The sequence below is a fragment of the Apteryx rowi genome, unplaced genomic scaffold (assembly GCF_003343035.1).
Source record: "Apteryx rowi isolate R43461 unplaced genomic scaffold, aptRow1 scaffold_283, whole genome shotgun sequence".
In the NCBI taxonomy this organism is placed as follows: domain Eukaryota; kingdom Metazoa; phylum Chordata; class Aves; order Apterygiformes; family Apterygidae; genus Apteryx; species Apteryx rowi.
Window position 1 is genome coordinate 106,732 of NW_020449230.1, and position 26,336 is coordinate 133,067.

Genomic DNA, 26,336 nt, shown 5'->3' on the forward strand with positions numbered 1-26,336 from the left:
GAAGAGAAACATGACAACACCCATGGGTTGGCAGCCCGTTCCCAGCGCCAGCCCCCCACCCCCCGGCCTGCTTACATACATCCGTTACATGGCGCACACGCACGAGCGGACAGAGGAAAGGGCTGGGGACACGAACAGCCGARAGAAGATACACGGGTCTAACGTAGACGCTAACAGAAAGAAAATCGGACGYGATCCCGTACGCCTGAGCCACGGCCTTCGCCTTTTCCTTTTCAGTAAGAGCTGGAGCCCGATGCTGGCTGGGAACGGGGAAGAGAAGGAAACGCTACGGCTGGTCCCGGCCGCCTGGGGAGCATCGGTACTGCCAGGGACGGCTGCACTGCATTTAGGAGCCAGGCGAGGACCGAGGGCCACCAAGCCCGCACCAGCCCCGAGCCCTGCCCGCACCAGTGCCACAGCTGTGCCGGCTCAGTGCCGAGACCCACCATCTCTCCAGCTGTGCTAAAAGACTCCCCGAAGTGCAATTTCAGCATGCAGAGCAACGCTGGCCCCCAAGGAGGCAACGCTGCAGCAGAGGCAGCTCTGGATCCCATCTCTCATGAGCATTTAGGGATTTCTGTACCCCTTTGACAACCCCCAGCTTTCCAGTTTGTCCCATCCCTCCACTCTGCACCTGCTTGTAAAGGCTCTGCTCTTTACATTAACTCTATAGCAAGTTTAGTTGCCTGCCACCTTGTGCAAACTGAGACATCTCCCTAGAAGAAATCTCTCAGGAGACCCCTGTTTCCCCTTGCCAAATCCATACCTGGTGGGCATTTGTGGCAGGCAGCAGCCCGGGCTCCGCATGCACACATCACCCTAAACACCCACACCTCAGGAGACCACGCTCACTGCAGAAGTGGGGCAATCACTCTTGCTGTTTGGCAAGAGATGCTCCCTTCAACAGCCCAAGCTGAAAGCTCACCAAAAGCCTTAGCAGAGAGCAAGTTTCGCCCCAGGGCACTTCATGCAGAGCTGAGGGTCTAAGCCGGGATGATGGGGGTTGGAGAGCAGTGGCAAACGAAGCTACTTGGGAAATGCTGTCTCACTAGGCTACTCTGCTCAAATCTTGGAGGAGCAGAAGAAACACAGTGCCTCCTTTTAAAGTTGCAGACATCATGGAGGTTACACCAGTGACAGCAGCAGCCAGCGATCAACTGGGTCACTGGAGAAAARTCCTAACAGAGAAAGTACATGCAGCTCATTTCCAGGATGAGGTGGACGTACAGCTGGGGAGACGTTCAGACCAAGGACTGGCCAGGGCTCTCTTTCCCCCCCAAGAAGGGTTGATGCTCTTTCCTGCGGGCAAGACCTAGTCCTTGCCTCCTCTGATTCTGGTATAACCTGCCAAAGGGAGCATTAGCAGCAGTTAGGAAATGCTCCAAAGCTCCCCAAAGCTGTGACCCTGCTACCCATTGGGCAGCAAGTATCCGAATGCAAAGTAATGGACAAAGAGCAAGCTTTAAACTCCAAGGTCCTTTTAGCCTCTACAGGAAGTGGAGGTTCAGCAGTTCTTTAGCACAGAGGTAATTGGACAAGTAATGTGACACAGCATGGACTGTGTGCAGACTTGGAAAGGRGCAGTTGTCATTTCAGATCAGTATCTCCCTGAATAAAGGCTAGGGGGTCCCTAGGAAGGTCCCCTCATGTTGGCAAAGTTGTTCTAATCCCTTTGCACATCCTTTCATGGGACCTACCCAGAGCCGAGAGCTTGTAACTCTAGCAGACTCACTCGCTCCAAAGCGTTCAGCGTTACACAATTGCACGCACAAGGATTGTCTCAAAAAGCCAGGACGCCTGAGGAAAGACAACATTTGGAATGAACATATTGCAAAAAAAAGGCCTGGGCTTCCCCACGTGTTCTGGGACCAAGCACAGCTCCAGACTGCAAAGTTCATTCACCAAGATCCTTTGTGAAGGTTGGGCTCAGGTGCTTCCTGCACTGAGGCTGAGCAGCTTCAAACACCCTGAAATGAGGGGAAGGAATAAAGTTTCAGTCTCTGCTCGTAGACAATGAAAGATGCTCAATTTTAGTCAGTGTGTGMTTGCAAAGTCAAGCTGAGGCAAAAACCACTAGCCCACGAACAAGGTGGCACCAGGGCAGCTGGGACTTGGTTCAGACAGTCCTAGCAGCGTCCTGGGCTCCTCCCCAGAACTACATTTTTCCAGTGCAGAACCCAAGAGCRACATTTTAAGATGCAGAAGAGATACAGTTCCCACTGGCCTCTTTCCTAACAGTGGCTGCTCTGCGCTTCCGGAGGAAAAGAACAACAGCTACATTTTTAACATTGTTTGAAGCCTCTTGCTTTCAGCCCAGAGGCAAGTTACTCTGTATGTATTGCACGTCTCCCAAGTCCCCTCCGCTGAACTGCTGAGCCCTGCCGTAGCACTAGACACACACAGCTTGCAAAGCCCATACAGGACTAACACAAGGAGATGTGGTGATCTAAGAGCTCCTTCCCAGCCTGCCAAAGGGGCTATCATGGAGCAGTGCTCCTTGCTAGGTGAATTAGCTGTCAAGTAGCTACTGAAAGGGGAGARTTTCCTTAAAAGATTTTTGATAGACTACTCTGGTAAATATATGAATAAATCTAATGGCAGCAGCTTGCAAGAACCCCAGCCTGTACTCTGAGAGCAGCACACCTTACTGCCTTCAGCATGTGCAGGCAAGGGGTGGAAGTCTGGGTCCCATACTTCTAGGCAAGAAATAATGTCAACTCATGAAGGTCCTCGCCAAGTTCATCAYGTTGCAGAGGGGAAGAGCTTCCCACCGGCCCAGGCACCTTCTGGGACCTGAATTAACCTGTCCTGAGTGCTGCCGTGAGGACAGATCAGAGGGGACTGAGCTCCCAGAGCAGGGTCCCACTTCCACACTCCTCCACGAGGAATCCCAAGGACGGTTTGAAGATTGTAATGGGAATGGAGAGATCTTTGACCATCTCTCTCGAGCAAGGCCTGTAAAGCACACAGACAAGACCTAGCTAGCTCCCTCTGCTCTAAAGGATTTCTCTTCTCTCTGGTACAAGAGGGGGGATTGCTAGGGAATTGAAGACAAYGCTACAGTACCCTGCTGAGAGAAGGATGAGCCTAGTCTGAACACTGCTAAGTGACACRAAATTTTCCTTGTCTCATCCAAAGCCTGCGGCCCTCGAAGAGCAAACCCTCCACATCTCTGACATCCAAAGCAGCAATTTTCAACAGGCAGCATGAGAGTCTCCCAGCTTTTTGTCCAACAGAGAGWGTCCATGAACGCAATACCGCCTGGCGCAAGTAGGTGCCAGAGCCAGGCTTCTGTTACTGCCTCCAGTGTGCGGACGTGCATGCGTCTCCCTGACTACCCTGAGGTACGGAGGATACATGTGAACCCAATGTTCTGTGACCCCCGATTACTTGGCAATCGGATACACCCATGAACATGCGCGGTGCTAAGTGGTTCCAGTAGGATGCAGTGTCCGGGCAAACCCCACCTGGGGCTGGGCAGACTCGGGAACTCTCACTCCAGCGAGGCTGGTCTGTGGAGATGCACAGTTCTCATCTGTCCATGCCTGTCACCAGGCAGCAGCCTGGAGCAAACGTCGGTGCGGCAGCCGGTAAGACAAAGCGTGGACTCCGAGCACAAAGGGACAGGGCGACACAGAGCAGCGCAGCACGTGGTGAAGGCAGAACCCATCGCGACGTCTGGAGGAGGGCCGAGGTGACCACGTCCCTATAGCCAGGAATCGTTTGCTTCCCCCACACAGTGTTACAGATCAAGAGAAGTCACTAGCGATTTTTGAATCCAAGTAAATTGGCATGGCTACTTTGGACTACTGTAACATGGGAGCAATTCTATTCAATGGCCTTTAATACATTGCATTTACATAGCACCTTTCATCCCAGGGTTTAAGTGCTTTAACGAAAGTGGGTACTGTACACCCATTAGCACAGGGGAAACCGAGGCACAGAGTGGTTAAGTGACTTGCCTTAGGTCACTCGGCAAAATCGTGGCAGAGTCTGGACAGCCTTAAACCTCCTGACTCCATCAGTTGGTTAGACCACACTGCTGCCTCAAATGAAGCCACTCCGGTCCCTGCCCTCCCCAGCAACGTGCTCCTACCAAATCTCCAGTGAGGTCTCACACTCCTTTCTGATGCACAAATATATGACAACCAAAAGAAAAAAAAAAAAGAAAAAGAAAAAAAAAGTGCAGTAAACTAAATGTTTAAAAAAGCACATTTGTGCTGTCTCTGTGCAAAGATAAAAGAAATAAATACATGATTAAAAAATTAAAAAGGTTCACAGTATCACACATGGATAGGTAGCTACGGTAGTGCACGTTTGGAAAAACACTGTGTTACTACCCAGGATTCTCTACACCCAGCTGGACGTCTCCGTTGGGAGCTGCGGGTGAGCGGGTGGTTTCTTTGCTGCCCACGTCTGGGATAAGTAGAAATACACGGTTAGAGTTTTGCTCCGTTCTGAAATGCAGTGCCTGGGATCCTGCAGTGCAGCAATACTGGTGTCAGCAAGCTCTTCCCCATCCCACTGGAAYGGCTGCATCAACGAAAAGGGAACACATCGACCTGCAGAGGGAATCGCTGCTCTCTGGGGCTTCTGTGTCTGCATAGAGATTACTGCAAGAGGCAGAGAGAAGAGAGTCAACACCTGAGCACCCGCTCTGCGTTCAGTTAGATCTGAGCCCAGCCAAATCCCCAGAATCAAAACGAACATGAAGAGAGAAGCCTGCTTGTTTTGCACCCTCCAGTAATGACAACATGACCAGAGCACTTCAGATCCCCAAGCTTTCATTGCGCTAAATGATTCAGAACAAGCCAGAAGCGCTGTTGAGCTGAATTGGTCTCTCGCCTGCTGCCACTGAGCCAATCTGAGATGCAGCAGGACTCTGCCACAGCCATGCAAGAGCCCCACGCTGCAGAGGCCACAGCAGCTCCCTCCTGCAAGCTGACCTTGCAGAGGGAGCACGAGCTCCGAACTTGACCCACCGGGCACCCGGCACATGTTTCTCGTACACTTACTGTATCGCTCTCCTCATCGGAGACAGAGTGGAGTTGAGCGCTATAGTGGAGCGGGGAGTAAACCCAACTCCTCTCGTCTGTCGGCTGCCAGAGTGGCCAGAGACGGCGGGGAGAATGCAAGGAGAGCAGCAGCAGAGCAGGGAGCAAAGGAGAGAAGAGGAGAAAATAAAAGGAGAAAAATAAAAGAGTAGGAGACAATACAGTAAGAACAGCTGTCCACCTGGAGGGAGAGAACTGAGCTCAATGCCAGGTCTCAGCGAGGAGCCTTCCTCATCCTCAGTACATACCTGCTCCCCASCAGCTGGGACAGCCTGCCAGCAGCTCTGACAACGGACCCTGCTCCAGCTACAGCGGGAATGGCACAACCTCCCCCCCTGCACCTACCACGGACAGGTTTTAGTGCTTTTGAGGTGCCAGAGAAACCTCAGCTCCCTGCCACAGCCTCACCCTCATTTTAGAGGGACCAAGACAGACGTGGGAAGTGACTTACCTAAGGGCACTGACAGAGGGCTCAGCTCCTGCTGCCCAGTCCTCTGTCCCAGCTACCAGCCCCCTGTTTCCTGAGCCCCTTACATGTTACGAGCTGGCATCTCTTGGGTGTCCAAGGGGGCTTTTAGAGTGGAATCTGGTTTGCTGTGCCTTCCCCCTTCCCTGCAGACTAAGCAAGGCAGCAGATGGGCTGGTTAGATCATGGTGGATGGTGGTCACAGAGAAGAACCAGTTAGTCAGTGATGAGACTTTTGTAGACAGTGGCGAGATGGGAACAGGTACAACAAAGGAGGCAAAACACAACTGGATCTTGGACAGAAGGAGGGGAACACGGATGTGTATCTAGGGAGCTGGCTGTCACAGCACTGGGCAACAGCATGACAAAAATACACTTCTGTTTCCGACTCAACACAGAGAAACCTAGGCAGATTCAAGGGCTGGTGTCCATTTCCAGTTTTTCCCAGGGGGATCCGCTTCCACTGTGAGGTGGTTTTGTCAGCTCTAGAGGTGCGCCGAGATCTGAAGGAGAGAGGAAATTCTCTCCTTCGACTGAGCCCAGGCTTGCAAAGGAAAGAAATGGAGCAGGGTACTTGGAAGAAGCCTGGGAGCGTTCCCGGCCCAGGAACCAACAGTAACAGTCTAAGATGTACAAGAAACTACGAGAAGCCAGAGGAGCTTTGAAGCACTGGGCTCCACATGCTGAACCCCAGCGATAATTGTAGCTGCATTAGCAGAGACCACTGGGAGGAAGGAAGGAAAAGAAACCCTTGCCTGAAGCTTCTTCTAGGGCTCTGCTAGAGATGAAGGAGCACTCAACACTGCGCAGAGCCTGTTTTGCACCCCGTTTTCCAACCACTCTGACTGAACACCATGCTCCAGCCAGCCTCTTTCAAAGGCTTTTGGGAGCCTAGATGCAGGCAGAATAAGAGCTGCAAACCCAGCATGGAGCTAAAGGAGCATCCAATACTTGGAAATAACCCTTCCGGTGCTGGGGCAGCCAAACACAGCAGACAAGGGCAGGAGGAGCTGCAAGGAGAGGCCGCCTGTTTGCCCACATAGGTACAGCACTTTTCTCATGCCATCAGCCAAGCTGAGGAGCACGTTGCAAGCTTTGCCCCTGCTTCCCCATGCACCCTGCCCACCTGATGGCCTCTCCACTACTCCCTGGCCTGGTTCCAGACAGGCAGGGACTGAGAAGACCACACGACAAATGCTTGTGCTGAGGCCCTGACAACACTGTCATTACCCACTGAGGAAGGTATCAGCTCTCCCCAAAACTGTGAAGAGAAATATCACAACCCAGAGGAGTCTGAGCTCTGGATTCAGTCCCTAAATGCTGAACTTCCCCTCTGTATCTTTCAGAAGGTAAAGGAAAACCCTTATGGCTCACAGAAAACCTGTGGTGAGGAGGGAGCAGAAGTACCACACTGGCTAGGGCTGGGGAGCAGAAACCTTTCCTAAACCCAACAGTGTATCTCAACTCCTTTGGCTTTAAAAGCTGGTCAGTGTCCCAGACAGCAGAAAAAAAGACCAGCTGGAGACCTAAAAGGTCACATTTGTACCTGGATTTTTATCTGCTTCAAAACATCTTGCAGGTCTCTTTGGAACCCAGTCTGGCTTCCTGGGCCAAGGGAGCTAAGTCTAACATCACCTGCAAACATATAGATGCCTCTGACTTTCTGGCCAGGTCTGGTGCCAGCAAATTTGTCCAAGGGCTAGATGATACTATAGCCCATCTCATTCCAGGAACTGTGCCACTAGCCTGAAGATAAGTGGGGCAGAGTCCTCATTTCTGCAAGATCCTACATTGAGATCCACTTAAGTATTTTTTCTCTCTGCTTCCCATTTTTACCGGGCCGGTTCCTAGTAGCCACACAATACAGAGCCATGACATCCAAGGGAAATGGAGCCGCTAGCCCCAGTGTTTCAAAGCTGCAGCTCTGCTCCCCTATGTGCTAGCATGTTCACTTACAGTCCCAGAGGAAAGCGAGGTGGTTCGGAGTCTGCGCTGGCAGGGAGAGTAAATCCAGTACCTCCCATCTGTGAACTGGATGGCCCGAGGGCAAGTGAGGTGAGAAAGGAAACAGAGGAGAAAAGGATGATGTGAAAGAGAGGATGAAAGAGAAAGCAAAACGAGGGGTTGGGCAACTCCAGGCCTGAATGGATCAGCAGGCAGGAAAGCYGTGCATGGGAAGAGCAGCGCCTGTGCCCTGCCACAGTTTCTGCTCCTTTATTCCCCTGTGGGTGAACAGGAGGATAAAGTGCTTTCCCTTCTGAAGCACATTGCCAAAGATAAGACCACAGTCCCCTGGGACTTGCCAAATCCTTCTCTGCACACAGCCTCCCTTCACTGATCATTGCTCCTGGAGTGCTCCTATAGAGCAGCTRTGGCCCAAGCCCCACTGCACTCAAGTGCAGCCTCACTTGAGCGGCAGTTCAAGTGATTTTTCCAAGGAGAGCGCCCGTGGGAACCCAAATCAGCTTTTCCCTTCATCCCAGCAGTGAGGGAAACACTCCACAGCACGACACACATTTAATGCAAAACTCAAGGGCTCAGATGAAGTATGAAATGCTGATGAGCAGCCAGTCATGCTCTCTATGAGCACACACTATACACAGACAGCTTCCTCCAGAAAAAAAGCAGCCCCTAGAAAGTCAGGAGGAGTCCATATGCCCAGGGACAGGGAGGAAGAGAAGCTGACCCCTGCTAGAAGACACTTGCCAGTGGAGCAGGCAGTATCTGCAGGCAGCTTGCACACAGCTGCCGTCCACAGGCAAAGAAAGAGCAGCCAGTGTTAGAGGGAGCTGTTTGCATTTTGAACAGCATGCACAAAAACCCAAACAGACAAGCTCTTAAAATGGAGCCGATTCCTTCTGCAGCTCCCACGAGCCTCTAAATGACTCGGCAACGAGTGAGCAGTTCTGCAGCAGAGTCACGCAAGCACAGGGAAAGCCAAATGTTGCTGTTTTTAGGTTAGCCTGAAGGAGCTTATCACAGGGTTCAGCTCTTCTCTACCGCCATATATCTGACAGCAATGTGTTGGAGCAGGGAGGAGCTGACCACCTCTTAATGAGAAGGTTCCAGTGCCAGGACACAGGGGAGAGCTGCCACAGGACAGACCCTTAGCCCTGCACTGCTCTGGGAGTCCAGGGGACAGGCACATATTGCTGAACTCCTCTCCAGCCTGCAGAAGCTGCTCAGACGTTGCGGGAGCTGACTGAAGAATACAGCCCCAGACTCCACGGCACTCTGCTGCCAACCAACAACCACCTCACTTACTCCCTGTCTCAGTACTAGATTTCCACTGCACCATCTAATGCATCTGCCTGCAGAGAAAGGAAAAGCCAAAGTTCACCAGAGCCTGAGGTCAGCCCCACTGCAACAGCCTCCTTTCTGGCTCTAGGTCACCGCAGCACACTTGTGTGCAGGAAAGCAGCAAGGCACCCTGGCTGAGGAAGGAAGGAGATTCACCTTGGCTTATCCCAGGAGTGAACATGCTGGCCTAGTTAAGCCCGTCAGTGCTGGTGCTTAGAAGTAGAGTAGCACATCTACAGTTTCATCTACAGCAGCAGCGTCACCTGTTTGGGCTCCATGACATGCTGTTTCGAGTTCTTCAAGGGTTAATCCAGTTCTCTGGATTCAAAAACCTGTCCAGCATTAAGATCTCGAGGTGCTCAACACAAGGATGGCATAGAGCAGACCACTGCCCCGCACTCGACTGCCTGAATTCAGACCAACCATTCACGTTACACCCCTAACGAGCCAGGCAGAGAAGGTATCTTACAAAGTATATGTCTGTGACTGGCACATCATCTTCATCCGAGGCCTGGCTGGCTGGTTCGGAGGCCTGGCTGGCCGTCTCCACCTCTATTGTAGCTGTGGACGTTACAATGGCACAGGCTGAAGAAGCTGCCTCTCTGGAGTGGGGAAGAAATGACAGAGTCTAGTCACTGTGATCAAAAAGGAGGAGCAAGCAAGACTGATTTACTACACAGATGCTCCATTTTCACATCCAGAAAGATCAGATCAGGTCAGGCCAGAAGCAGCAGTGCTCAGCAGTGTCTCACTGAACTGTCTAGAGGAGCACCTATCTCTCCAGGGAAGTTGGCAACCTACAAAACCAGCTTCCAGCACAAATCCCACAGATTAAACAACACTGGGCAGGGCTCTGCAAAGTTATCAAACCCTCAAACACTCACTCTTTGTCGTCTTCTTCGGGAGCTACGATCTCCACATCGCACTTGGGTTCCAGCTCTACGCTGATCTGCTGAAGCTCTTCTTCAACCCGCACCTCCTCGTGTGACCTGGAAAGCCGAAGACGCACAGGCCCAAATGCTTAGTTTGGCACTATGCCGCCTCTACTCATGCACAGTTCTCAATTTTAGGTCAGTGTAAATCAGCCCCGAGTCAGCYTCACACACTGCAGCTGGCCACGGGAGTGAGCCGAGCTGGTCTGCCTCGGCACACGGCAGCCTGCGGCCAGCCGCTCGCGGCACAGAGCTCACAGCAGAGACCGAGCCATTGATTTCAGCTCAGAGGGAGCAGTCAGAGCYTCCCAGGACTGAGATTTCAGATAACCAAAATTCCCAGACAAAAGGGCCAATCCCTTCAAACTGCAGYGCTTGAAACCACAGGGGTAGGAAAAGAGGACAAGAAGAAAGGGATTAGGTTGCCAACCCTGCAGAAAAGATGGGTAATGTCACATTGGATACAGGAGGAAAAAGGGGAATTGGTCTCTGGGGAAAACCGGTGTCCAGAGTTAGCCTGGTGTTCTCTCTTAACAACACAAGGGCCAAAGCCTCTGACCTCTTCTGAAGCTCCTAGCGCATCAAGCTGTTCAGGTGTGCTCCAGAGTTAACATCAGATTTTTCTGCACGCTCAGGAGCAGTTTTTGGCACTGCCTTCAATTTAATATCTCATGCTATTAAAGTAATTGCTTATGTTAGTGGGGCTGGTTTTAGAGTCCCCATGGGAAGGAGGAGCTGGTGTTTGCCAAGCCAAGGGAACACTCTGAGGGAAGGAGCTGTGGGTTTATAAGCAGTACCAGCGTGCTCCGCTCCATCCCTGGCCGCTCCTCGGCTGGGAGCAGGGCCCTGGGAAGCACTGCAGGGAGGCTGGGAGCTGGAGCCAGCAGGCGGCACTCCTGTCCAGCTCGCCATGGCTGGGGCTGTGCCGGCACCAGGGCTCTTGCCACTTCTTGCAGTGGTGGATTTCAGAAACCTGGAGGGAATTCCCCAGCAGATTAGAATAATTCAGAGGTGTGACACATTCCAGGCTTGAGAAAATTGGATAAGGGCTTTTTCATTTCAGCTCAGGAATGTAAATTCCCCGAGATTCGTGCATTAATAACTTTGTTCTTGCAGTGGCTTTCACCAGGGGATCACAGAGTGCTTTACAAATACACAGGTCCCTGCTCCCCTAGAAGTGACACACACAGACACCAGCACCAGAAATGAAGACACAGGGGAAAAAAATAACCAAACAAAAAAAAAGTAACAAAGGCCACATCTACGAGGGGGCTGTAACTGTGGCGAGTCTGTGATGGAGAGATCTGCMCCTGAGGAAATCACTGAGCTCCCTGTACTGTCCAGGGACAAGTACTTCTAGGACACAATTCACCTGGCCTATTTTCGGATGAGCAGTTGCATCCGACAGCGACTCCCTCCATTATGTACAAAGGGAGCATGGAGTGACTCAGATGAAGTCACTGCTTTTTCCCTGGCGGGTCCCGTCACAGGCATCTGAGTTTAAGCCTCTGATTTTCAGCACTTTCAAACAATGGACTGTGCAGGAGGTGAAATACTTCACGGGTCCCAGCTGCTTCAACAGGTGCTACGAGTGTTCAGCAAGTAGGTCTTTGCCCTCCAGTGGCAGGGACTAACCAAGACTCAGCGACACGCACCATTCAGAGGTGTTCTCATTAACACATATCACGGAAAGGAATTTTTTGATCCATGTATCCGGTCTGAAGCTCAACAAATCATTAAAAACTAGAATGAGATGTCTGCGAGGTGGTGCAAACTCCATTCCTCTAAAGCACCAGACACTGATTGCAGAAAGAGGATGTGAGCCTGTCCAGCAGCTAGCTCCTCTGGCTATGGCATACCTCACAACAGAGTCTCTGGAGAGCATTTCAAAATCTGGATCTACAACACTTACAAGATGTCCCAGGAAGCCAGGGCAAAATCAGCAAAAAAAATGCAGGGTCCTCATTCAGATTCTTCTGACACATAGGTAATGGAGTCAGTTTTACTGGTGCACAAATATGCAAGGTAATTATATGATATGCACCTCTAAATCCCGACACCTCTATGCGGTAGGGAAATTTTTGTCACACTTTGCCCTTGGCTCTGAGCCGCCCATTACTGCAGGAGGGGAAAAAAACCCCAAAGTACTTGAGTTTCTGAAAACACTAGAAACACGTGCAGCCTCTAAACTACTTCCCTGGAGATGGTGGGTGCTCGGTACCTCTCAAAGTCAGAACCCTTTCCTATATTCATCTCCAGTGCACCCAGATGGCAGACAGATGCACAGGAGATGAACATTCCTGCTTTTAAGGCTTGCTTACCCAGAGAGGGACATAAGGGACTGAATCCCTTGATTCTGGTGATGGTTGGCTGGGTGAGTTTGGACAACTCACTCAGGCTGTCCCCTTTCCCACCAAATAACAGGAGTAAATTCCTTGCAAAGCACTCTGAGATCTGCTAGTGAGGAAAATTCTGTAAAAGAAATGGGATCATTCAATCGCAGGAAGAAGCTCGTCATGCTGTAGAGGACCACCCCAGTCTTGGAACTGCAGAGGTTCACACTCAGCCTTCCAAGCCTTCCTTGTCCTTTGGACAGGGACAAACATGAGGTCTCTGTGCAGCAGTGTTAGAAGAGATGTGACTTTTCTCACCTGCCGTCCTGCCCCGAGGAGTGTGTGCGCCTCCTGTGGAAAGAAACCAGAACAGCACAGTTTGAGGAGGGATTTAAGACAGAAATCCTACACTGCCCCCAAATCTAACTCCCCACCCCATGAGGGAGATGTTCTACTTAACAGCTGACACTTCTCCCAGCAATAATTAATCCCATCAAAGCTGTGTCTGCTTGCTCCCAGGAGAGATTTAATTAAAATTGGTCATTAGCATTCCAGAGCATAGGGCAGCCTGCTGAGATCTGCAGCATGAAGATGAACGGCAACCGCTTGACTCTAGTGGGAGCAGGGCACGGGTGCTGTCCTCACCTGTACCTGGGCTGCTCAGAGGTCTCCGAGGGGGATCGCTCAGGAACGGAGAGAGATGTTGAAGACAGCGTTGTGGCTATGGAGGCCGTGGTAGCTTCTTCGAAGGAAGGCGGCGTGCAAGGTAGCAGGTCTGGCCTGCCTGCTGGCCCAAGCAGAGGGCAGGGAGAGATGTAGGAAGGAAAAACTGAGTAGTCAAACACCAACACCTTATCTACACCAGCCCTGTGCCAGGCCACTCTACCATCACCTGCACACCCACACTGGGACTGGCCACTTAAAACTATGAACACACAGAAAATTTAGCTGGGTTCATGACTGCAACAGTTCGTCCCAAGGCAGGTTAGGACAACATAGGCTTCCTCTAGAGAGAAACAGTAAGCACCATTTCCTGCCCAAGGGTAGGAGTTTAAAGACATTACCAGAAGCATAAGGCCAATGAAAACATCTCACTGGTAACCAAAGCTGGATTAAAGGCTTGGACTGCCAGAGATAAATATCCAAGTGAATTAAGAGATGAATTGAGTGCTCACCGTTTTGCACGGGTAGAAATCTAACACTTATGCACTCAAGGATCTTGCCTTTCACCACTCATCTGTAAATCCAGCGCAGATGGAAGTGWTAACAAGGCAGCAAAGAAGCAGACCCATTTGCCTTTTTGCAARCACATGATCTTGCCCCCTTATAACTTCCCAAACACTGCCATTACAGTCCTGTAGCTCCCAGTCCCCTTTCTCTAAGGGTGGAAAATTCAACGAACCAACTTTCTGATTGCATCTGGTCTACAAATGCTGGTGCCAGTTGGCAGCGGCTGCCTTGCAGCAGTGAGGCAAGCAACCATTTTTACTGCAGAACCATACAGTGCTGCAAAGAAGGGATTTGGTTTTCTTCAATGCAGAGATGTCGCTTCCCTAAACAACTAACTGCTAGTGCTGTGACAAAACAACATACTCTTACCTTCTCCCCTGCCCTGGTTAAGTTTAGCACCTGCAAAGCACAGCAAGACATGGAATGAAGAACTATCCACCAAAGATGATGTGTGTTTGGTGCACGGTGGGGAACTGAATGAGAACAGGGGAGGAAGCTAAGGAACTGCTAGGAGAGAGAGGGTAATCACACAGTCATCAGCCACCAAACGAGACCATTACCTTCATCATCAAGCGTGGGGTAACTCCTGGCTGCACGAAGATCATACTGGGTTTCGTCCTTTTCCGAGGGAAGCTGGCTAGCCGAAAATGCAGCTGTTGGACCGGGTGTCTTGACAGCTAGCAAGGCACTACGCCCTTTCTTTGAGGGAGATGATTTGAGAGCTAGATGAGAAGAGTGAATGAGACGAGGAAGTTACCACCGCTACCAACTATCTTCACACCAAAGACACCCTCCCCTTTGTAGGGAGAGGTGTCTGCCCTCTGACACACGCGTGTGCTCTGCAGGCTCCATCTCCTGGAGACTGATCTCTGCTGTCAGGCTGCATGGAGAGCTTCTGGGCTGGAGTCTGAGGAGGCCAAAGAAAGCTGTGACAACCCCGGGGCTTTGCAGTTCCCCAGCTTTTGTTTATACTGCAGTGGAAAAGCCTGCTCAGACTCCAGCCCAGAAGCTTTCCACACAGACTGAAGCAGCAAGATGGAGATAAGGCTCTGCCTCTCCCACGTCGCAAGGACAACAGCTCTCGGACTATGTACACTTACAGGAATTCTTTCGAAACACCGTGTTGGTCATGAATTTGAAGAATCTCTCTGCATAAAAGCTGGGTCTGTGTACTGACACTGTGTCCTACAAAGGCAAGAAGCAATTGTTTCATTTAAAAGTCATCCCCCAAGACAGAGAATTTCTGTAACAACCAATATAACCTTTATAGCAACATTTAGCACTGATAGATCCTTAAAATGGAAAGGCTTAACTGAAATGATCTGATTAATGCTATATATAAACCTGAAGCATTGCTTTTGATTTGATTGCATTTGATTACATTCTCACTATAATTTTATAATGGATTTTGATTTCTTTATAGGCTTCCCAGATTTTTGGAATATTGGTCTGATTACATCCGTCAAATTTCTTCTGGTTTTGCTGGCTGACATTCAAAGCACACCTGGATATATCTGCATTTGACACGGACACCAAAATTCAGCCAAGGGTCTCCACACATTTCAAATGTTCTGCGCTTTCAGCTTAAAATTCTAAGACGGAGGCTGTCTGTTTCTGATGTTCTGCTGTGCTACTATGACTCGGCATCGACACATTTCCCTTGCCTTATTATTTAAGAGAAGCTAGGATATGCATTACTGAAAAATAGTTTCCACATCTGAAGTTACTCTTTTGTAAACACACACCTGGCTGCTGCAGGAGACAAGACAGCAGAGGAACACTGAAAGGGATTTAGTAATAAATAGCTTACTGAAGTGGAAACACAGTCAATTACCCAAGAGAGCAAAGACAGGGCTCCTCAACACATAAAAGAATGCACACGCCTTGTGCATACAGCTCCTGGTGTCATGGGGAGGAGGGAAATGACAGATGGGAGCAGAGGAGGAAAGCTGGTAGCATGACAGCTAAGCATGTGAGGAGGTGGAGTGAGCAAGAAAACCTGATTGGGAATAAGTGGTACTACACCGCTGTGCAGGCATGAGAGGCAAGAACGATTCCTTTCATCAACTTCAACTGTACCAGTTCAGGCACTATAAATAGTGACATAATTGGCACCAACTAGTATAAAGGAAACCAAGGCAGGTACCCCCAGCAAGGCCTCGACAATTCTTGCCTCTGTACAGGCACTCACCCCATCATGGACAAGGGCCTTCCAGGTATGTTCTAGCTTCTTGATGAACCTAATTTCAGAGGAGAAGTGGAGAGAAAGAGTTGGATTCAGGTCTGTATTCTACATCCAAGCCACTTTTCATACCCCGCACAGGAGAGATGACAGAGTTGCTAATGATTCCTCCTTCATCTGGAGCATAGCTTTCCTCCAGCCAAGAAAGGTCAGCTGTGCACACCAGCATCTCTGCAGTCAGGTCAGGACCGCCTGGGAACACTACAGGTGGGGAGGAGCTGGGCTGGAAGAGGGGCAGAAAAACATCTACCCATCCTAGGTACAGAGACAGGGAACTTCTTCATGAGCAACTCATTATACCTTAGAAAAACGGCTTTGTGCCACCAGCTGTTCTAAGGACGAGATAAAAATTCACAGCCTCTGACATGCATTGGACAGACTGCTTTAGGCAGCCTGCCTACTCGTTATCAAACTCTTCAGGARAGGAAAATCTTCCTGCTTTCATTCAGTATAAAAACAGATGTTAAGACACTTAGGGGACAGATGACTGCAAAGCTGCCTTACCTGTATGACTGAAGGATATCTATTATTCCTACATGTAGCAGGAGACGCTCTCCTTTGCCATTCACTGCTGGGATTCCTCCCATTCTGCAGGTAAGACAAAACCCCAGTGAGCAAAGCCTTAAAAAGAAGGGCTGTAATACCCCGAGATCTGTGCTTCACCTTCAGCTGGGAGGGSAGATGGCAACACCGAAAAGAGGGCTCAGTGATGCGGTGGTCAGGCACAACACAAAACCTGCAAGGTCACTTTGCGCAGAACCATGGCAAGTCCCCTACTGACCCAGACCATCTCACGCAAGGTGTCCCTGGAGGTGCCTGCCTGGATCTCTAAACACAAAACAGCAGCACAAGGACACGCGTTGCATGGCAATAGCCCTACCCAGACCAGAAAGCATCGCATGGATTTTCTTGGCTACAGGACATGAGTGCATGCTTGAGGCTGAAATCAGTCGCTCGGGAGAAGCACCATAAACTATTCTGTGACAGCTGGGGGGGATGTGTCCCGGGGCAGTTTATAAAGATGGTATCTGAGGAACAACCCTCCTCATTCAGGCACCCAGCAGCTGGGTGTTAGCTCCTATCACACACAAAAGCTGCTCCCTGCACCAGGCATTATGCAGCCATTAGCAGTTTCTTCTGTATCCTGGGTATCTGAGATTTCTGGAGCATAAAATGCTATTTTATTCTGGGGACCAGATTATTTATCAAGTCAGCAGGAGCTGCCTGCCTGTTAGGGCAGCAAATGTTTAAGGATGAGGGTATTTCCAGTCCCATCCGCTCAATCCACAATCCCGTCAAAGGTGCAGCAGCACTAGGGCCAGTGCAGATCAGGAGCAGGCAGGCGTCAGGCAGGCCACTGCAATTAAGGATGCTTTTTGAAAGAATGGCAACACCAAAGTATTTCCTGGCTCCAGCATGACTGATCCTCTGTTGAAACTGGAGCAGCTGGTTTCAGACAGCACGGCTGCCGGTGGCAAACGCAGCAAACTCCACCGCTTATTAGCAAGCCTGGACCACGGAGCCAGAGAGACGGTCACAGGAGCCATCTGAGGCTCAAGAGACACAGCCTAGGCACAGCACAGGCCGGCTACTGGGCAACGCCCCGACCCACTGCTCCACCAGTTACTCCAGCACTCACCTCTCTGCTGAGCAAAGGCCGTTTGCTAACCACACTAGGAAGGTTTCAGGATATGGTCAGCTATTCCAAAGATGAAGTGACCAAAAATGAACACCAAGCTCCTAGGGACAGGCTGATCCCTACTTCCACTCCAATACTTGGATGCTGAGCTAGAACTGAGCTAGTTTCTCCTCCCCAGAGCACAGATGGTGTTTTAGAGGCTGTAACAGGGGCCAACAACCTATGGCCCAGGTTAAAGATTTCTAGGCAAAAATCACCGCAAGGCTGGAGTCTACTTCCCACCCCAGCTTCCTGCTTTCACAACACTGCCACAGCACACTGCTTTACTGGCAGCAGTTCTCCATAACCTCCCCGAGAGATGCCACTCCCACAGCTCACATCGGCCACAATTAGGGATCTACTACTTCAGTCTCCGCTTCCACCCCTCCCAGCAGTGCAGAAGAAGCAGATTTTCACCTACGTGTCGTCTGTGTCTATGGACTCCCCCCGGGCAGCCCCACCCTGGATGGACTCCATGGCCGTGGAGTAAAGTGCCTTCTGCCCCACGGGACGCTTCTCATCCGACGTGCTGTGGGCTCCCTCAGACTGTCGCTCCCGTTCTTGCTGGTCTATGTTATGAACCCCAAGCAGGAGGCTGTAGTCCATGATTTTAAAACTTTCCAACACCTACAGGTTAGTATTGAGTTTAAGAACAAAGACAAGTCAAGCCAGCAGTTGCTTACAAGCTACTTCAAATGCAGCACAGACCCCAAAGCCTGGAACAGCTCCTCAATATTCATGCAAACAGCTCCTTAGCCAAAGCTTGAGCATTTCTGACCAGTCATTTCTGGACTCACTTAATCTCATAGATTTTAGCCATCCCACAACCCAAAGGGCTGAGGACTCACAAGTAACACCGTTGTACCACGCAGCTATTGCACATTGTATAGGAAAAGGTTTTTTTAGCCCAAACAGGCCAGCTACAAATGAGGCAGACTGCCACAACTGGATGCATCAGGCAAATGAACGCAGTCTTAGTTCTCAGAAACTATCATGAGATTCAACTTCACTGCTTTGCTTTTAGAGGGGAGGAGCAGTGGAGGGACTTATCCCTGCTTTGGGGTTAGCAGATTAGCAAGGTTCTCAATCATTAGCTCTTCCTCACGCTYGAGAGCCACAAACTTCCTTAACCCGCTCCCCAAACTGTCCCCTCCTTACCAGGCAGTCTCGTTGCAACGTTTTCACCAATGCACTGAAGGTGTCCGCATCCAGCATCAGGCCCTCAGGCATGTCTTGTATGAAGTCTAGGTCCTTGTACGTAGGGCTGGACTTTTCTTTTTCCTTCTTGGATGCCCGGCGTTTGTAGGTCGAGCCTTTCAGGTCAAATTTCAGGTGCATTTTCACCACACGAGGCAAAATGTTGTTCATCACGACCACGCGGATGTTTTTGCCCCCCGATTGCACGCAATAGAGTCCATAAAACTTTGGTAGCAGCGTCCGTGGGTTCTGGTTCAGGTTCTGCAGCAGGGTTGGAAAAGCATCAGGAAAGGTCATTTTGGCAGAAGACTCCTGCTGTGTTCAATACAGAGCCCATGTTAAAGGATCTTGGAGCTGTCAGCAGACTAGGGGTTCTTCAACTAGAGATTTTCTGAACTTTGCATGAAAGCTTACTGCATAAATTTGACAAATTCTTGCATTTCAGTGGCTTTAGGACCTGAAAATACCACTATGCCTTGAATATAGGGAATCAGATGTTCAGATCTCTCYGGGCAAATAACCAAGTCCGGAAATTCCCTGCTTTCCCCATCAACAGCAGCTAAAAAAGGGAAACCAAACTGAAAGAGAAATAAATACAAATAAGTGGGAACTTCAAGTTTAAAAATATCAGCTATCTTCATCTGTTTAGAAGCGTCAGAAATCAAGAGCTGTTCTGTGGCCCAGAATAAACCAGGACCACAATATTTCTAACAAAACAACACCAATTTTCTCCTTCTTTTAGAGTCATCCTATAAAACACACAGTTGGCCAGAAAGCACGGATATCCTGCTCTGCTATCATGTCCTTTTTTAGGCAGCTGTATTATTAGAAATGACATGACAGGCATGATTTTCTTGTTCAGCTTTGGGGAAGTTTGGGAAGGAAACAGAACATCTCTGCACACTATGAAAGAAAGGACGGACCTGACAGATTCTCTGACAGACAGCAGAAGCAAAACCGTATTAAAATTTCATGCCCCTCATCTCACCTTGCCTAACTGGGCACACGAGGGAGCCCTCTGTGAGCGTGTTGTTCAACACAGCGCAAGCTAAAAGCACCACAGCAGCAGCCAAGACCAAACGCAAACACCACTTTCCCAGCTTAAAGGTAACTCAGGATGTGACCATTCCGCTTCCTTTTCACTAGCTCGTTTTACGCTGGCGAGTTTCCGCAAAGCAGCAGAGAGATCACATGTAGCACCCCAATAACTCACAAACATCTGAATGCTACAACAAGCATCACACACCTGTGTACCAGGCAGGTAAGTCGCTTTAATTCTTTAAATTGATCGCTGGCCGAGACAACTGCAGAATTCAGGACAACAGTGCTTCTTTCCATTCCCGTTCAGAATCCCTCCACCTCATTTACTACATGCATTAGGCAACATGTAACGCTTTCCAAAAGAGCTCATACTATCCAGGAGCTTAAGTGCCACTTTCAAAAGCAAGCGACTGTCTGTCAGTTATATACGGTCACGCAAGTCCCTGGCTAACTTYGGAAAATTTTACCCAGCGCACATTGAGCGAGAGAGGTATCTTCGGAAAAAACAGCGTGCAAACACATAAATCGGATGCACTGCAACACACACAGACGGGGCAGCCTTAACATCACCTGCCATAAATACAACCTTTACTTCCACATCTCTAGGGCAAAAAAATCTCTGGGTGGCCCCAACTAAATTTCAACGCCTTCATCTATAGAACTGGACCCTTTGATATAGTTATGCAGAGAGACAGTTGCTGGTTTATACACCTTTCTAGGCACTGGGGTTGTGGTTCTGATTTACTACTTGTCATCTCAAGACCTCCGAAACAGACACCTGGGGAGCCTTTTTCAGGCCAGAACATGTCCACGAGCTATGACACAATTATCTGCCTTAAATTTATCTAAGGAGTTTGCAAATAATTGGCAGGGTTTGTGCTTCTGGGACAGGCTTCATGACACACTGTTAATGTTGTCAAAGGTGCAGGGCAGGCAGGCCACAAGAAACCCAGGTGGGTGACATGCCCTGTGCAATACTTTGTACAGAAACATTGTCACTACAAACCCAAGCCAGGCCCAGGGTGCAGGGTGATACACACCATGTAGTAGCCAGGAAGGAGTTTCTGTAAGAATTCAGCTTCTTTGTGCATCACAGTTTTTATGATGAACTCATCGTCGCTGGTGACATAGAAGAGGGAGCCGCTGGCACCAGGGTTCGACAGCTCTATCAGAGGCTCGTTACATAATGAATACTAGGGAGGAAAAGAAAAAAAAAAAAAAGATTATGTCTTTAGCCCCAGCTCATTGCATACCAAGTTCTACGTCCTTCTGAGCCTTCCCAGCATGCAGTCTCCCTGCAAGATTAAGAGGTAGCAATGCTTAAATGAGAATTATTTTCATTATGGGTTAGGTCTAAGCAGCAAAGTTGATGGACAATTTACAATTAGAGAGCAAGATTACAGTTCAGAGCATCCCAGCTGCTCAGAATCAAGCTAATCTGCTGCTTTCAGTAACATTCAGGCTGAATAATGACATCTTATCTTTTCCCATTGTGCGTGTACATGTGTATCACATTTGGGCTTCTTTCAGCACATTACCACAAGCACAGACAGAATGCTCGGATTTTAAGAGATATGACAGTCTGCTCAGGGTACCATATATCACTGTGCTGGAGGGAACAAAATGCACTGGCTGTTCTCAGTCTTGAGCTGCCCTGTTAGATATGTGTTTTATAGTCACATCTCACCTCCTCAGTACTGCTAGGAACACGTGAAAAGTATCAGACCAGGTCCCCAAACAAGAGGACGGGAATCAGCACTATCTAAGAACAGCAAGGGGTTTTGTATTCGGAATTGAACTGGAAGGACATTTCTAGACATTAGTATGCAAACAGCAGATCCTCAACTGAGAACATGCCTAGCAGCAGAGCGAAAGAAAGCACAAGCATGCACGTGAGTGCAAAACACTTTGCAGCTAGGTACCAACCCCAAAACCTTTGCAAATGTCAAGTGGGTTCAAGGCAGCTTTATGTTGGAGGTGCCACCAAAGAGGTAAGACGGGGAGAAGGCGGTTGGATGTGTAACGGACGTAATCAGAGCAATAAATTAAATGCTCATCATTACATACTGAAAACAGCTTTCAGCACTGCACAGACTAACGATCCAAGACTTTATCAAGTTAATTATCTCATGCATAATTAAAGGCATTTGCTGCTGTGGCAGGCAAGAGAAAATCAGGGGAAGCAGCAACAAATCAGAGCTGTGACCTTTGGAACTGAGGCAGGCTCTTTGCCTCACTCAAGTTTTGAATCACTCATCAAATCGGCCAACATTACCTCGGATGGCATAGATGGGATGCTGTTATTGTCAAGCCGTGCAATGGCACGGACTCGTTTGTACTTGTATGTTTTCAGCCACAACTACCCCTGTCTACAGCTGGAGTCAGAAAAAAGGGCTATTGAAAAGGGCTGGGTGGGGGGCGGGGGGCGTGTGCACGCGCGCCTGCGCACTTACTTGTTGTGCTCCCTTCTCCAGTTCAATAAATGTCCTGTTTTAAAGAGCAGGGCATCACATACATTCAAGGGACCAAATTCACCGCTGGTGTATCCCAAGTCTCATCAGCCTGTACTACTGGCTATGTTAAAAACAGCCTTTCTAGCTCTGAAGAGCCTTCTGAGCACAAGAACAGGCTGGATTTTATTCTGTCTTCATAAGATGATTAACTAAACTACATTCACATAGTTCTCGAGTGAGTACACAAGGAAAAATTCCCATCTTTGTCCTCAGAGCCCCAGGGGACATTACAGGGTTGCACCCAGCAGAACAAAGCTCCTTTTGCTTTTGCTTGTAAACAGAGTAAGTTATTGTCACCACAAGCAACAGAGAGGGAACCCTGTAACATAACTTCCACTGCACACCCTTACAGCAGATCATTTCCTTTCCCTCCAGTGTAAGCTAGCAGTTACCTCTTCAGAAATGAAGACTTTGGCTCAGTGGTGACAGTGCCTGCTGGGACTGTCACTGGAACTCCTCCAAATGGGAGCAGAGGCTCTAAAGCCACAGCCTGTTCCCACTCCTTGCTGGGATCAGAGTGATTCCTTGACTCTTCTCTGTCCCTTTTTCAGCAAGATTAGCTGACAGCCTTGATTTAGGGGCAGATTTACTGTTACTCCAGACCAACTCAAATAAAGCAGGAAAGACAGAAATCCAATAGTATATTCATACCAAATAATCATCTGGACGAATCCCAAAGAGTTCTCGGAAGTATCGGAAAGCCACTGGTGCATAGGTTTTGAATCTGAAGTCTGCATAATGGTGAGCTGGAGTGAGGTTACTTCCTTCGCTGCACAGAACAGACACTAGGTGAGGACAGCCTCTATATTAACATTTACCAGATATGTACATTCACATCAAGGCTGCYGTATATTAAAGATAAATTGAGCCTTGAAAAAAGACATATTAGGAACAAAATATCTTTTTTTCTGCGGCAGGACAACAAGGAAATAAAGCATTAATTTATCTGCCAAAATCTATTTCCAAAGGGTGCAAGGAATAGCCACTTGGCAAGCTGAAGGTATTTACCCACAGAATATAGCTTTTATGAGCTTTGTTTACCCACAYGGTCAGAGAGCTGCCAGAATGAGTTTCCTCCGTCTCAAACGAGGTGTAATTTCTAGAAAGAAATTCTAGGCAGACAGGTAGGAAGAAAAACACCTAATAAGGCTAACAAACCCAAGAATATAGTACCGCATCTCACATTGTACTTCCTTGCAAACCAGTGAACTGCAGAATCTAACACTTCCCACTGTTGTGTTTGTATGAAATAGATGCATATTTATAATATTCAGAGCATCCATCGCTGTGATCCAAAGACAGATGGAAGCTCTCTTGAAAAATTAGTGAGAGGAAAAGAAATAACTCTTCCCTTCATTTTGTTTCCCAGTCCCCTACCTTGGGAAAAAGATGCTCTCCACCACATAGAAGTCCTGCATCAGGACATCTCTCTCGGGCTTGGAGCTCAGATTGCCGACAGTATATCCAATCCCTAGCTGGATGGCCCCCTTCAGAGTGGACGAAGTGGTCTGGCCAAAATAAAAGAGCAGTCARCAAGCATTTCACAGCAGATTACTGCAATAATATTCCCTACATTACAGTACAGTCATGCTGTGACTCTTACAGGGTTGTCCCAGGCACTACCTACTGCTAAACAAGTTCAACCAGCTGCTGAATAGATGGATTCAGGCTTTCAGAAGGTTTGCAAACAGCAAGATTATACGGTACAAGGGTACTGCATAAAATCTAAATCAGATTGGTAGCTATTAACAAACTAAACCAGGAAAGCTCAGCTGTGCTATATCTAATCCCCAGACCCAGCTTCTCTTCTCAGCCTGCTGCCTACATAGTTACTGGTCCCCACACCACAAAACCAGACCTTTTTGTAGGTGGTTTCACCAGAAGCATCAACTCCTCGATGACCTATCTTCTTTCCTTGGCCAGGCTGTCCCGGAAGCGATGGCCCCTGCAATGAAAAAGCATGGTTAAAACTCAGAAGAAAAGCTGACCTGGCTGACAAGAACAAGCAGAGTGGCATAGGCAGGACCATGCTACCACTGTCATAAAGGATGTAGTGATCCCTTTCTATCACTGTGTAAAAAGCCGCAGAGTGCAAACAGGTCTAATTGGCACCAGCAAGCTTTAAACAAGGCTATTTGAATTATACACCCATCCTTCAAGACAGCAAGTTTGAGAATACCCAATCTCTCCATCCGACACCCACAGTGCTAAAAGGGCAGAGTCCTCAGCAAAGATACTGAACTCAGGAAAGATCGGTTTGTTTCCCAGGTGCCAGATCCCCAGGCTGCTTAACTTTGTAATCAATGAGAAACCAAATAGTGATGTATTAAATCAAACAGGGAAAAGTCTATTTTTGAAAATCCCATGCCCTCAGGTTTCACAGCAATACCTCACACTTCACTGGAGAAATAAGAGACAGATAACATGGATAACACAACCCCACTCCTGTGTTCACATGGAGATAATCCATTTAAGCAAGATCTCATTCGATAACAATTCAAAGAATAAGCCCACACAGGGTGAACTGCAATAACAGCTCTTCCTGAAGTTTTGCAAAATTTTGCAGAAATGCTATAGGACTGCCAGCACTTCAGAGAGGGAACAAATCTACTCCTTAACCCATTTCTTCCCCTTCTAAGTCGTTCCAGGCCTTTGCTGCTGATCCAGGAGCAAGCAGATTGTGAATGTACCCTTTTACAAACCAAGTCAATCATGTATGGCAAAGTTTGATAGAGCTCCTTCCGCAACCCCAAGCGTAGGGCAGGACTCTGCTGTGGGGCAGTTTCATGGGCTCCCCAGCTCTCCATGAGCCCAGCAGATTGTTAAGCGCAGCAGTTCGCTGAACATGTTGATGAACCACCAACTACACTTGGGGTTTTGTTACGTAAACGAGCAGCCAGGCTTTGGATGTTCCTTTAAGCAGTGTGCAGAGAGATCCAAGGTCATTTCCCAAGTGATGATATTATATCACCGGCTCTCTCAAGTGCCGTGCAGAGCCATCTCTCAGAACTGATGTCTGGAGCAGACAATATATAATTTTGTTCAGGCTACAGAAGTTCTTTGTGCTTTAGTTTTTAATCAAGAGCTTGCAGCTATTTCTGGTCAAGCTGCTTGAACTTCTGGAACTAAGAGCCTGTCTGATTTTTCCTTCAAAAACCTTACTTCTTGCTCCGTTTTAAACATTTATTTAGCATAGCCGAGCTTGCTTCCAAGTACTCTTTCTCCAAGCAGTCGTGACTAGCAGTATAGTTTATCCTTTCCTTGCACCTTCTAACTAACAGGCTGTATCCTATTACAGGCAAACTCAAGCTGTACAGCCCTGCCTCTCCATGTGGCTCAACCACCTCTCGTAAAGTGATTAATAGGCACAGGTATTGGTTAAACAAATTGCCATCACATGAAAAGCAGTAACAAAAGTCCATTCCGCAGTCCCTTGCTCTAACCGTAACTGTGTTTCCAGGGCAAGAAAAGGTTGGGCTACTTGTGCACTGAAGAAAGCAATTAGCTTTTACAGAAGTTTTGAGTTTTCTAACTATGCACATTCCTGGGGAGGTAAAAAGGTTCAAGTGTCACATTCCTGGCAGTTTTATGGAAAGATTTTGTTATTCATGTATAGAAATACTCATCATCCCAGGTGAGTAATATAAAGGGATAAGTCAGAAAATTAGATCAAACAAAAATCACTCAAACATGGTGCCCTAAGCCATGAGTGTGGGCTTCAGGCAGCAGCTTTCAGGCACAGATCCACCTACTAGATTCCCTGCTGCCAACTGCAAAGAGTTTTGCTCCAGAAGGTAACAGTGATTCAGCAACCTGCGACCTGGATAATGTGTGAGAGAAGAGCACTCCCCAGAGATGCCCCCCYGTTTTAGGGCTTCACAAATTACAGCCACCTCGACTCGCTCCCAGGAGCAGGTGAGACCCAACACAGAACACTGGAGATGACCATCAGCTCTCTGCTACAGACTGTACACCTCTTCCACACCATTACCTGAAGATAACTGGAGACAGTGCACTTGGCCAGATCCAACCATTTACATACAGACATCGTGGATGTGTATGTACTCGGCTAAAACTGGCCATATGGTGGGCAAAATCCCTTCACATCCCCTTCCTGGATGTGGTCACACCAAGACAAAGACTCTGGAGACCTGCCACTAATTTTCATTCTCCCAAGCAACTGATATCAAGTTTTCAGTAGTGTTAAGTGTATTTTAAAATCCAGCTTCGTTCAAAAAGTCATACTGAAGCGTTTCCTAGAGCTCTGTGTTCTCATCTCTCAGCATGGGATTTCTAAGATCAGCTTTACACATCTCACCTCAGTGATGGCTGTCTTCTTCAGTGCCTGAC

The 26,336-nt window shown here is 48.7% G+C and overlaps 2 protein-coding genes across 3 annotated transcripts in view; both read right to left on the bottom strand.

The window, feature by feature from the left end:
* Positions 1–777, bottom strand: part of CACTIN (cactin, spliceosome C complex subunit) — a 7,029-nt gene extending 6,252 nt beyond the window's left edge. The window contains exon 1 of the mRNA XM_026068950.1: positions 767–777. Coding sequence (XP_025924735.1) covers positions 767–777 — 11 coding nt within the window. The remainder of the gene's footprint in view (positions 1–766) is intronic.
* Positions 778–3,807: 3,030 nt separating this feature from the next.
* On the bottom strand, positions 3,808–26,336 carry PIP5K1C (phosphatidylinositol-4-phosphate 5-kinase type 1 gamma). 2 transcript variants are annotated; one of them, XM_026068933.1, is made up of 17 exons: positions 26,305–26,336; positions 23,845–23,931; positions 23,364–23,494; positions 22,638–22,755; positions 20,514–20,666; positions 18,394–18,693; positions 17,657–17,862; positions 16,062–16,145; positions 15,507–15,555; positions 14,416–14,500; positions 13,876–14,037; positions 12,731–12,869; positions 12,404–12,436; positions 9,705–9,809; positions 9,290–9,422; positions 8,785–8,831; positions 3,808–4,613 (listed from the first exon to the last, which is right to left on the bottom strand). In XM_026068933.1, the coding sequence occupies exons 3-16, from the start codon at positions 23,402–23,404 to the stop codon at positions 8,799–8,801; spliced, it is 1,641 nt and encodes a 546-aa protein (XP_025924718.1). In that variant the 5' UTR covers positions 23,405–23,494; positions 23,845–23,931; positions 26,305–26,336; the 3' UTR covers positions 3,808–4,613; positions 8,785–8,798. The 2 variants fall into 2 exon arrangements, with proteins under 2 accessions (XP_025924718.1, XP_025924719.1); XM_026068934.1 differs by lacking the exon at positions 8,785–8,831.

Bases quoted from the DNA above. Each gene is read 5' to 3' on its own strand.
- PIP5K1C (XM_026068933.1), bottom strand. From the start codon at position 23,404: ATGCAGGACTTCTATGTGGTGGAGAGCATCTTTTTCCCAAG. The intron at 17,863-18,393 runs GTAAGGAGGGGA...ACTAACCTGTAG, and splicing joins CGTTGCAACGAGACTGCCTG to GTGTTGGAAAGTTTTAAAAT. The intron at 14,501-15,506 runs GTGAGTGCCTGT...TTGCCTTTGTAG, and splicing joins AGGCCCTTGTCCATGATGGG to GACACAGTGTCAGTACACAG.